General features: G+C 37.5%; 1 protein-coding gene across 7 annotated transcripts in view; it reads left to right on the top strand.

The window, feature by feature from the left end:
• LOC117175710 (histidine protein methyltransferase 1 homolog) overlaps positions 1–12,513 on the top strand; it is a 195,262-nt gene that overhangs the window by 115,188 nt on the left and 67,561 nt on the right. For all 7 annotated transcript variants that reach the window (XM_033365477.1, XM_033365476.1, XM_033365475.1 and 4 more), the window contains one exon: positions 279–533. In XM_033365477.1, the coding sequence (XP_033221368.1) occupies positions 279–533 (255 nt within the window). The remainder of the gene's footprint in view (positions 1–278; positions 534–12,513) is intronic.

Genomic DNA, 12,513 nt, shown 5'->3' with positions numbered 1-12,513 from the left:
GGCCATTTTCTATCCACCTTGTAATATCGTAAAATTTGACCTTGTCCGTTGTTGTTGACTTTTTTTCATTTGATATTTAAACAATCAAAGCATTCGAACACATAATGCAATGACCTGATCCTGCACTATGTATATATCGTTTCCGGTAGAATGTAGTACATAAAATAGGATGTGTGGTGGGAGAGCATATGGGGACTGTGTAATGAGTGTGTGATACTAACGTATTTTTTAGCTTCAACATTCCATGCAACTAACATTTTTGATGCAATTTAAACTAGGTTGCTTACAAGAGCAGAATAGAAGAGATAATGATAGAGTGAATTGGTTTCCAGCATCAGAAGTAAATATACTTTCAGAACAAATGACCAAAAAATATGAGTCTAACGAATATGAAGAGGATAAAAGTTTTCATAATATTTCGCTGAAGCTCATAAATTCAGATAAAGTTGCTATCGCTTTAACTGGAGAAAACTCTGAGGTCGTAACTGAAGCCGAATCTCAAAAATCAGATCTTATTGCTGGTAAATACGAAGGTAAGAACATCAATAATAATCGTCGCACTGTATGCAGCCGATGTCAAGCGGGGTCTAGGCCTGCGTCTGCATTTCTTGCCAGATTAGATCGCCCATCCTGACTTAGGCTTAGCCTTCTTTAATATTTGATGTTTTAGATTATAATTTTTCGGTGGATAATGTTTCGATTCGGATCCGAGTACTTTTCAATACGGCAGTGTACAATATATACAAATTTACGTATTCTGCATTCCTTACCCACATTATGTGAAAATTGAACATAGATTCCTTTTAGGGAGTTCATCGTTATAAATATCTTACTAAGGAAAAGAGTTTAAAAAAGTTGTATCATAATGAATTAAGTTACTGGCGACGAGAATTTTGGCAGTCAAAAATAAAAGAAAGGTTTCACGTAACATATAAATACGGTTTATGAAGAAAGTAAATTTTTTCAAGCATTGGTACTTAGAGGAGATAAATCCTATAGCTGATATACATACATGGCTAAAAGTTTGTCAAAAATACCACCGCGGGATTCAATACGAGGATCCAGAAAAGTATCGTGCACCCTGAGGACACACGGCGATACAAGGACGACTGCCTTCTGGATTTCCGCCGCAAGTGTTTTAGCATTTCGTTGACACGCAGGGATGTTTTAGGCTATTACACAGTTAAATTTTGGTACCTCAAAGATCACAGATAATCAGGACGACTAGCTTAACAGAATATTCCGGGTACAGCTGTCGTAATTCTCTCATGTGATCTTTATATCTCTCTTTTTTTTGTTTTACTGAAACCCAAGTTAAATCTACTGATCGTCCAAGTACCTATATGGACAACACAAAAGTTCAGTAAATGTTACAATCGAGACTCCGGATTCTATAACCCCGCATAAAACTTGCCTGGACGATTTAGGCCGCTCGAATTTGCCCCTGATGGCTTAAAAATCAGTTTTCGAAAATTCAACTTTTTAACATATCACTTTGTAGGAAATTTCATGGCGCAGATTTTTTCTTTTTGGAAAAAAGTTGTATCTTTTACCGATTCTGTAAAAAATATATTTAAAACTTAATTTTTGAGAGAAGCAAATTTACTAAATATTTTCACTTCAACTCGCTCCGAAAGACAAAGTTCTTAATATTCGAAGACGAAAATTTGAGGACTTGTCCTTCAAACTGTTCTTAAAATTATGTGCAATTGAAAATTCATTTGTTTTGTCCAATAAAAAAGTTAAAACTTTTTGGACAAGCAGTATCAAAATAATGTTAGGTAATTTTCAAAATCTTCGCTTATCGAGTGAATTTTGAACAAGCCCAATATTTCAGTGAAAGAAATGTTTATTGGCATATAATAAAGATTTATTTAAACAAAATGATAATTCTTGAAACAAAAAAATTAATTTTCAACCTAAAAGTTTAAATTGCTACCAATAGCTCTTTTTTCCTTAAAATATTCTCTACAGCTTCATTTTTCTAGTTTCCGTTAGAACTAAACTTACTAGTACAGTGAAACCCTTATATAACCCTCCCTTCTATAGCACTTTTGAGAATCGTGGCCAACTGAGGGTAGGTGTAACAGGAGCTGCGCGGGGTCTGCGGTTGACACTTAGGAGAGCACTCAGCCTTTAACAAACAAAAGCGGAGCGGGCTATAATGATTCAGTTCCCACCCACCGTCAGTCCCAAAATCGGCACTATAGAAGAGTTTCACTGTAATTATACCAATGATAAGTTAAAAATGATTTAGCACGTATTCAGTGCTTTTTGTAAAAACAGCATAAATAGAGTTTGTAGAAAATGTTAGCAAGAACATAATAAACTGATACAGTATAGTAGAGATTAAATCAGAATTACGGCTAGTTCCTGAAGTGAAAATAAAATAGAAAACTTAGTCTAACTATTTTTAGGGGCATGTGATACTTAGAAAATTGTCGATTTTACCAGTTTTAGGTTCCCTTGGTTTTTTCTAGAATAATAAATATTTTATCTCAAAAATTTGAGAAATGATAGCGAACATGATAACGGACGTCCACAAACACTATTTTTTGGATTAATTCAGAAAAGTTTTAATGTTTGTTTCATAAAAAATTTCAAAATTATCGGAAAGGCAGAGATGAAAAATGACATAACCTGAAAATAATGCACGCATGCATAAAATTATTATTTAGCACAATAATTTTTTTTTGTTATTATCCCTCCAAAAAGAGTCCGGGGACGTCCGTTATGATATTTTATAGCATCTCCGAATTCAGTTTTTAAAAAATTTCAGTTTTGTGGGAAAACCGGGGGAACTCTACCCGATTGACTACACGATGAAGTATCACATGCCCTTAAGTAAAAAACTACGCTCGAAACTATTCTTTCTATAGTTAATTTATATTTCTTCTATAAAATTGTTTAGACTTATCAATGTGGCTACATTTTCTGACTTCATAAATCAAGTTAAAAATGGAGTAATGTGCTTGACTTTATACTGAAAATATCCTTAATATTTTTAATGTATTACTGAATAAAAAAATGCTGTTTTCTTTATTTCCAGAAGTTGACGGTAGTATATGCATATAAAACATGCCCAAAATTCTACTTATGCTTATTTTTACAAAATAAAAATAATAAAGAAAATAATGTTTAAAATTAGTAATTTATTTTTTATTCTTTTTCATAAGTATTGAAATTTTGATCTTCAAAGAAAGTATGTAAAAATACCTTTTTTTCCCTTGCTAATATTATTAGCCATATTTTTTCATTTCTTGTTTTCTTTCTACCTCCAGATGGACTGTGGAGTTTGTGGCAAACTCGACGACATTTAATTTTTTCATTAATCATTTTCCATATCTATAGATATATTTGCTTAGGAATAAAATTCAGTGTTCTCTAAATTTTATGAGATGTGTCGTACTTCCCTGGCTAATCTTCAAAATGAATTGACGTTGTACTCGTTTTCTTTTTACATTATGTTTTTAATGTAAACCTATTTTTAGACCATTATTTACAAACATGAAGTATCCTAGCGGGCTAAATGGTGCGGAGCAACCGGGATCCGAAGTTATCACCTCTCTCACACACACGTTCAGTGCTATTTGAATGATTCTATTTTGTTAACGAATAATTCAATGAAGGTAATACTTTTCAGAAAACTATATTATATCTAATAAATATTTCTTTCACTGGAATAGTGGACCTACTCAAAATTCCCTCGATAAACGAAGTGTTTGAAAATTGTATAGCATTATTTTGATACTGCTTATCCAAAAAGTTTCTAACTTTTTTATTTAACAAAACCAATGAATTTTGAATTGCTCATTATCTTAAGAAAAGTTTAAAGGACAAATCTGTTAAAGGTACAACTTTTTTCTGGAGAGAAAAAATATCCGCCATGAAATTTCCTACAAAGTGATATGTTAAAAAGTTGAATTTTCGAAAACTGATTTTCAAGCCATCAGGGGCCAACTAGAGCAGCCATAATCGGCCAGGCAAATTTTATGCAGGGTTATAGAATCCGGAGTCTCAATTATGGGCAACTAAATATAATAATCATTGATGGTTACCAGTGTCAATTATAAATTGGTGCTGAACTGGGGATCAGTAGATTTTACCGTTTTAGTCGCTACTCGGCACTGTTCCTCGATGCCGCATCTCCGAATTATCATATCACTTTGACATATAATATAAACAGATCTAACTTAAGTTAACGGTATAGATTATAGTTTTTATTAGCACTATAAATTGTGAAAAAATATTGCTAAGAAATAACTAATAAATAAACACATGGTTAATCCTTACACGTATTTTCGGGTATACTTATATTAATTAGTATTTGTAAGTTACAACGCCTATAATACAATTCAAAATGGCGCAGGCAGTGAGAGGATTCGAACGCACAAACCTGAGCACGCAAATCGATTATCTCAACCACTACACTATTACATTAGTTGCAATCCAAAATCTTGTCTTTTTCAATCCCTATCTTGTTATCTCATTGAATCTTTTTCTATCTTTTCTAAAATCTAAGATAGCCTTATCTTCTTGAATCCCACTTTCTATCTAAATAAATCCACAGCTTATCCGCCTCTATCCTTTCTATCCGTTAGGGAATCTAAGATTTCGTCTAACTTTTTTAATTTCCCGTTTCCTATGCAAGTGAATCCGTTTCTATCTGTTCTAAAATAAAAGGTAGCCCTATCTTCTTTCATCCCAGTCTTTCTATCTAAACCAATCCTCCACTTATCTACCTCTATCCTTTTCTGTCCGTTGGATAATAAAAAATTTCGTCTATCTTTTTAAATCCCTATTTTCCTGTCCAAGTGAATCCATTTCTATCCTTTCCGAAATATAATATAGCCCTACCTTCGTGCATTCCTCCACTTATCTACTTCTAGCCAGGCGCGCGCTAGTTGACGCACATCCCTGACTTAGTACTGATAGGTTCCCAGTAGGGTCAGCAGACGCCTTTGCAGAGTTCGAACTTCGATTAGTAAGTCGCAAAGCTAGGAAATGTTGTTAGGCATATAAATCCTTGCTGGATTAACATTATTTTGTGTGAGTTTGAAATTCGAAATAAATGATCATTTTCGAAACGGATAAGAAGACATTTTTGAGTGGATCCAAAGGGCTAGGTATCAAAAAGATCTATCGTTGATAGTGGGTAGTCTAGAATAGATAAAGATAGGCTTTTGTGAACAGCAAAGATAGAAAAGGAGAGGCCCATGGGACCACAAGGGATAAAGTAAATGATACAGAAAGATAGACGATTGTGAACACGATGGACAGAAAAGATAGACAGTTGTGACTGTAAGCCGTACTGGAAATGTAGACGGTTTCTAGATATTTTCTAGACTCAGTTCGCCTATCAAAAATTGTATACTAACGCGCGATCGGATGCTCGTTTCATTTTCAGCATTAGAGAACTCCCTTTGCAATTTTTATTTTTTAGTCGAGTTTCATTGGTCTGATCTTGAACTGTTTAGAATTTCGATTTATTATTATTAAAATTCTGGGTTGAGACCGTCACAGCCCCTGACGCTTGGGTGATCCCGCTGCGTCCCATTATAAGCCTTAAGCATGACCCCAATCGCAGGGCAGTGACCTAGAATATGAGTGGAAGTCTCATTATCCTTTCCGCACAGACGACAGAGGGGACTTTCTTCAAGCCCTATCTTATGTCTCTAATACCGGAGGTTTCCAAGTCCTATAAACATTTATATTAGGACTTTGATTACATTCCTCCTAACCTTAAGTATTTCTTTTGCTCGATGAGGGTTTAGCTTTCAGCCCAAGAGTGTTTTTGCCTATCTGCAGCCAGAGACAGCATCCCACTCATTCTGATGTTCTTCGGTCAGCCAACTGTTAATATCTTCAGTGACCAACCTACTGGAAATGCCTACCTCTGGCTCAGGTACAGTAAAATTTCCCTTTGCTGATAGCTTTGCTAGCCTGTCCGATATCTCTTTTCTCCTGATGGCACTGTGTCTAGGGATCCAGATCAGAGTGACTCGGTTTTCTGTCGCTAGCTTATTCAGTGCCTCAAAGCACTCTCATACTAGCAGCGACGTGGTCGTTGTTCAATTCAGAGCCATGATAGCAGCCTTGCTATCTGAGCATATGCGAATGTTTCTTTTTCCGCCATACTCCATTGCCTTGTAGGCGTACTGGAGCAAGACCATAATCTCAGATTGTAGTACTGTTGCGTAGGACCCCATCGCAATTGTGAAGACCATTCCGTTCCTTCTACGATATACACCTGCTCCAGCGTTCTCCTTGTTCCTGAAGCCATCTGAAAACCAGTTGTCTCCATCACTGGGTAGGTGTGCCTCACCATTCGCCCATTCCTCTTTCGTGGATAGGCTAACTGGGTACTTCTTGTCGAAGAGGTAGCGACATGTGGACATTTTGTCTCTGAGCATGCTCAGTGTCAGCCTCCTTGCGATGTCGATTGATATCCAAACCTATTAGTGCCGCCAGGGCCATCGTGGGTGTCGACTTCGAGGCACCAGTGATACCTCTCAGAATCAGTCCACTGATTCTTTCCAGTCGGGACTTCACAGTAGAAAGTTCGACCCTGGTCCAGCAGACGGCTGCCGCATAGGTTAGTCTGGGTCGCAGGATCGCTGTGTAGATCCACATAAGTGTCTCCGATTTCAAGCCCCAGATTTTCCCTATGGCTCTTCTATAGAGCCAAAAAGTCGCTACTAGCTTCTTCTACTTGTTTTCAGGGTGCTCATTCCATGACAGCTTCTTATCCAGAATGACTCCTAGATATTTGGACAAAACTGCATCCGTCTTACTCGGATGGACTGAAAGTCCAGTCGTCTAACACCATGAATCTACTATTCTTAGTGCTTGCTGCATTTCTCCAAAGAGCGCAACCAGATGCTGACCGCGAACGATAACCAGCATATCGTCCGCATAGCCTCTAACGTGGAGACCCTGACTCGTGACTAGATGAAGCAATTCATCCAATCGCGAGGCCTTTTTGCTTCAGTTGTTCTTCAATTAGGTTAACTGCTGTGCTTAGGGTCGTCTCAGTCGAGTGATCAGCCCTATAGGCGTGTTGTTGCTTGTGAAGAGGACTACTTGACAAGACCTTATCGCGGATATATCTGGCTATATACCATCCGGACTTCGTGAAGCCCGGAAAATGTGCCTTGATCAGGTTAGCCAAGGTATCCCCGTCAGACTCTGAGTATCCACCGTCGGGCAATTTTAGAGTCCCGAGAATAGCATCCGGATTTCGAGAAAGCAGCTTGTCAAGTCTGGCCGGCTCTGCTTCTTTCTCGATATCAGTGCAAAAGTTGGCCCAGCTTTCATGCTTTGCCTTACGTATTGCAATCCTGTACTCATCCCTCATCGATGTAAATGAAGTCCATAGTTCCTTCGTTTTGCCAGAACTGGCACGTCTGGACCTCTCTCTGGTTTGCCTGCGAAGCCCTTTGAGTTTCGCATTCCACCAGTGTGCCTCTCCAGCCTTTCAGACTTTTGAAGGCCGGCAATTACTTTCATAAGTGGATTTAATGACTTCCCTGAAATTCTCGGCCGCCATCACCAGGGCATCCACGTCTCAATTGACCTGGCCACCCCTGAGATTGTTCTTTTTAATTCTGTGGAAAACTGACCCCAGTCCATTCTTCTTGGATTTCTGACCCATTTAGGTCTGATGGGTACAGCGCCTTCCAACACGAACTCTATCGGTGAGTTATCTGAGAGAGTGGGTTTATCTGAGACTCTCCACTTCTTGATGTTATCTGTAAAACTACAGTTACAGCGAGTGCTGTCCTCCCTGACCGAATTACAAAACGTCGGTGTGTTCCCCGTATTAAGAATATCTAAATCAGTGGTCATTAGGTATTTCGCTAGGTTATTACCTCTTGAGTTGATGTCCGTACTACCCCACAAAGTGTGGTAGGAGTTAGCATCGCACCCCAACAGAAGAGTAATACCCTTTACCTTGCAGTATTCCACCAGTATACGTACCTCCACTGGTGGATTGGTGTCTTTGTCATATGGAAAGTAAGCTGATCCCATAACTAGCCTTCTTATTCCTGTAAGATCCGTGACTATCACCAACAAGTCTCTGGAACATAGCCCAAACAGCGGGACGACGTTGACTCCCTTCGCCAGTATGCTTGCCCTTGGATTGGCCGCCTTGGGGTCCCAGAAACAAAAACCAGCCCCCCCCCCCTAAACCCCTAATGGTATCTCGAACTAACCAGGGTTCCTGGATTAGTGAGATACCTGTGTGCCTCACAATCAAGCCCCTCTGCAAAACTGCAGATGCGCCTTTGCTAAGATGCAAGTTAATCTGGGTAATGGTTAGGCCGGGAGCAGTCATTTGGGTCTGATTCCGATCTTTCTTTCCATCGACAGGTACCTCCTGCCCCTGGTTGGCCACTTTAAAGTTGACCTGTCCATAAAGGTAGAAGGACCTTTTGTTGAGGGCCACAAGGAGCCACGCCCGTGACTCAGGAATTTGCACAACTAGGAAATGCTTAAATTCTCTAGCTGTTTCCTTTTCCTGAGACCTATCGTGCCTGATGATCCGCCAGAACGCTGTCTTAAGTGATGGGTTGAATCCCTCCAGCCGACGGAGAACCACCTGCTAGTCCGTCAGTTTACCTGTGAACTACGACGTAGCCTTAACCATCTTCTGGAGCAACTCAACTCCACCCACCTTAAGAGATGCGCCTTCCCAAAGCCTTGTCTCGGCTAAAAACTTATGTAGCGAAGCTTTAGCCACTGGGTCAGCTGCCACAAATACAAAGACTCCTCCCCTGCAGAAATGGGTATTTAATTTTGACCATTAATTCAGGCACCCTCTTTCGAGCGCCCTACAGTAGCCTCCCTGAGGAGCTCTAACTACACTGTAGTGAGCAGCGAGTCCGGGTAACTCGTATCCGTCACCACCACAGTCAGGGGGTCACTCCTCTGAACGGCCGTCAGTCCAACCCCCGACGACTCCTTGTTCGTCGGCTTCTGGACCGCCTTGTACCGCTTCACAGGCTTGACCCCCTCCTCGGCGGGGTGCCATCTGAGCTTCTTCCTCGCTTTTGAGCCTCAGAGCAGTTATCGGTGTTGTGGTGGCCAGTGTGTCAGGTTCTGCAGCTGCTCCACTAGCTCGCTGCGCTAGCCTCCTTAGTCTTCTTTTCAGAGAATCGTTGATGCGTTTCTTCTTACTGGTGGACGTATTGGCAACTCCCGTTTCCATAGCGTCACTCAGAGGGACCGTCACACCCTCAGCTCCCGAAAGAGCTGGGGGCACAGCCGCCGCCTGAGTAAGGCTTGCCGAAGAGACAGATTAGGATGAAAGGTTTATGCTAGACTCGTTAGGACCCAGTCCATTTTGGTTCCCACGAGTATCTAAGGAAACAAAAGGTTCGGCCCTGCAGAGCCCCGCATGCAAGGGTAAAACTTATTACTTAGGGGTAAAACTGGTCACATTGAGCGAGAAACTAAATGAATACCCGTTCGAGGTCACTATACCAATGGAGGGCTATTTCTTGGTCGCTGTGCGGGCCACTGGTCATTCCCGTGCCGATTTCAGAAATTGGACATCGGTCCGGGAGAGACCTGGACCCAGGGATCCAGAAGGCCCGTGTTAGCTAGGCTCTTTCACCATTCTATCATACTACAATCATGCATAACAAGAGTGCCCGTTTATATGGATCCTTCTTAAAACACCCAGGAGAGTCCGTTTATAGGAATTCTTTCATCCATATCCATACACATGCAGGCCGAGGTCTGTTTGACCCCTATGTCTCACACGCGTAAGCCTCCCCACCAACTACAAGGTCTTACAGCCCCTAGGGAAGGAACTGTTTAGAAACAATTAACCGATAATTATAATCTATATCTTAACGCTAAATTTGATACTTTTTATTACTCACATGAAAAAAAAGTTTGTTGTTTGTTTGCATGAGGTCTGCTATTTTTCAACTTTGCTAAAATGATCAGAATGTTTATAAAACCAAGTATTACATTTTCCTTTCAAATGCCAGAGAAAATACCGAAATTTTGTTTAAAAAATTAGCGCTATGCTAATTGCAAACTAAATAATGGATAATGATCGAAAATCGCCAAAGCACTGTATACAAAATTATGAGGTGTTGTTTTTTACGTTTTTGCAAGTGCGCAATTTATTTTTTGATTTTTTACGCGAAATTTAACATTAAATGTTAAATAGCTCGAAGAATATTTATGTTACAAAAAAATTTCGTTTCAGAATCAGTGCTTCAACATACATTAGGAGATACTTAGATAAGAAACTAAGGGGACATTTTTTAAATTAATAAAAAAGATTCAGTGGTGCCCGAAAGTTTTTATAACTATAAAAATTAGTATGTGTTTGAAATTTACTCTATATCGGTCTAAAAATCATATTTTTTTGGTACTATTTCAGGTAGCATGTAAGAATATAAAATTGAAATCTATGAAAAAAATTAATATGGAATAAATAAGTATCGAGCCCTTTTTGGAATAGTTAATATTCAAACTAAGTATCCATTTTTTCTTTTAGATAAATCAAAAACTGTGCGTTTAATAGAGGTTTTTAAAAAGCAGAAAATTTTTTTTGTCCCTGAAGTTATTAAAACGTCTTTTGTATTGATCATTTTTAAACATATTTGAAAAAATGTCTAGAGCTTTCATATAGATTAACTTTTACTATTTTTGCGGTGTGAAATGTTTTGATAACTGCATAATGAACAAAATGGTCCCTAATTCATTAAAGTCCGACAATATCTAGAGATTTCCAGTATTTTAAACTGCATAAAACGTTGACCTACAAAGATTATTGGTAAAGTTAATTTATGTGAGTTGCTGTTATTTGTTTATGAAACAGATTTGAAAAAATGTCTATAGCTTTCATACAGATTAAGTTTTATAATTATTGCGGTTTGAAAATTTTTGGTGATTGCATAATGAACAAAATTATCCTAATTCGTTAAAATCCCATAATGTATCAAGGTTTCCCGTCTTTTGAACTGCGTAAAACTTATAAAGATAAACTATAAAGATTATTGGTCAAAGTTATGTTTTTTTAGATTTTCATTTTTTTCATTGTGAAACGTATCTTTTTCTTAGAACTCATGCTTTAATTTTAAAAAATATATACTATATGAAGCTAAGCTGAAGAAAGGTATATTTCATTAGGAAAAAAATTGAAGCCATGAAAATATATATTTTTAGCAATAATAATCTTTGCAGGTCAAAATTATACAGAGTTTAAGACATGAAAAATCCCCTAATATTTTGTGATCTTAATGAATCAGGGCTCATTTTGTTCACCATTTAACTATTTGAAACTTCCTCACTGAAAAAATTGGAAAAGTTCATTTGTATCAGTTGCTGTTATTTGTTTATCAAACATATTTGAAAAAATGTCTATAGCTTTCATATAGATAACCTTTTACAATTTTTTCGGTGTGAAATGTTTTGATAATTGCATAATCAACAAAAGGGTTCCTTATTTGTTCAAATCCGATAATATCTAGATATTTTCCATATTTTAAACTGCGTAAAACGTTGACCTACAAAAATTATTGGTAAAAGTTATGTTTTTTGCAATTTCAATTTTTTTACTGTAAAACACTGTAAAAAATATAAGGTAAATGTGCCAGTCTTCGCCAATGCATGGGTTGTCGGCAGATGGGCAATATTTTACATTTAGTAAGCTGTCGTGTTCTTCGTTTCTAAAGGTATGCTTTATTCGATAAAACCCACTTCTTAAGCTTTAAATATGTTTAATATAGTTTTTTAAGCATTTTAAATCTGAAATTCGTCTTAAGCTTCTGATAACTGGCACACTTACTTTATGTTTCTTGGAATCTAGACTTTAATTCAAAAAGATAATAAATTCTATATGAAGTAGTAAATAATTATGTTTTATATCAATCATTCAACGATGCAAATACCTCCTTTGAAACAAAAATCAGTATTGGAAAGATAAATGATGATAAATTACATTTTCAAGCAGAAAAGTGAACGAAATTATGGGGCGTTTTCGGATATTTTCCAATTATGTCTATAATCATTTTAACTGAGTATAATAGAAAAAGTATTGAATTATTATGGAGATATAAAAGCACAAAATCAGTTTTTTGTTTTGAATTTTTTTTTATTGTATATTTTACGAAATTAAAATCTTTGATCTGAATAACGTCAATTTCGTTTAATTTGCGTCAAAATAAAATCCGAACACAAAAATTACATTATGCGTTCAAAACTGTACTTGGAATTGCTTATTTTTAATTCTACTTAGTTTTTAAGAGTACAGCTTTTTCATACCTGATAGCATTGAAAAAAGAATAATTAATGTTCTTTAGTATTAAAAATCTTTTGAAGTAATTAGTTTAAGTAAAACGAAATAATAAATAAACGACCCTTATAAGGTCTCTATACCTCTCTTTCTTTTCATTCTCCTTGGTTATAATGTTTTTGTCAGCTGGTGCCGAAAATTCCATAACGAACATGGTTCGCTTCTCGAAGTCAAGAAGAACCATGTCAGGCCTC

Source organism: Belonocnema kinseyi, chromosome 6, assembly GCF_010883055.1.
Source record: "Belonocnema kinseyi isolate 2016_QV_RU_SX_M_011 chromosome 6, B_treatae_v1, whole genome shotgun sequence".
Classification (NCBI taxonomy): Eukaryota; Metazoa; Arthropoda; class Insecta; order Hymenoptera; family Cynipidae; genus Belonocnema; species Belonocnema kinseyi.
Note: the sequence above shows the minus strand (reverse complement) of the source record. Positions and strands in the feature narration are given on the sequence as shown.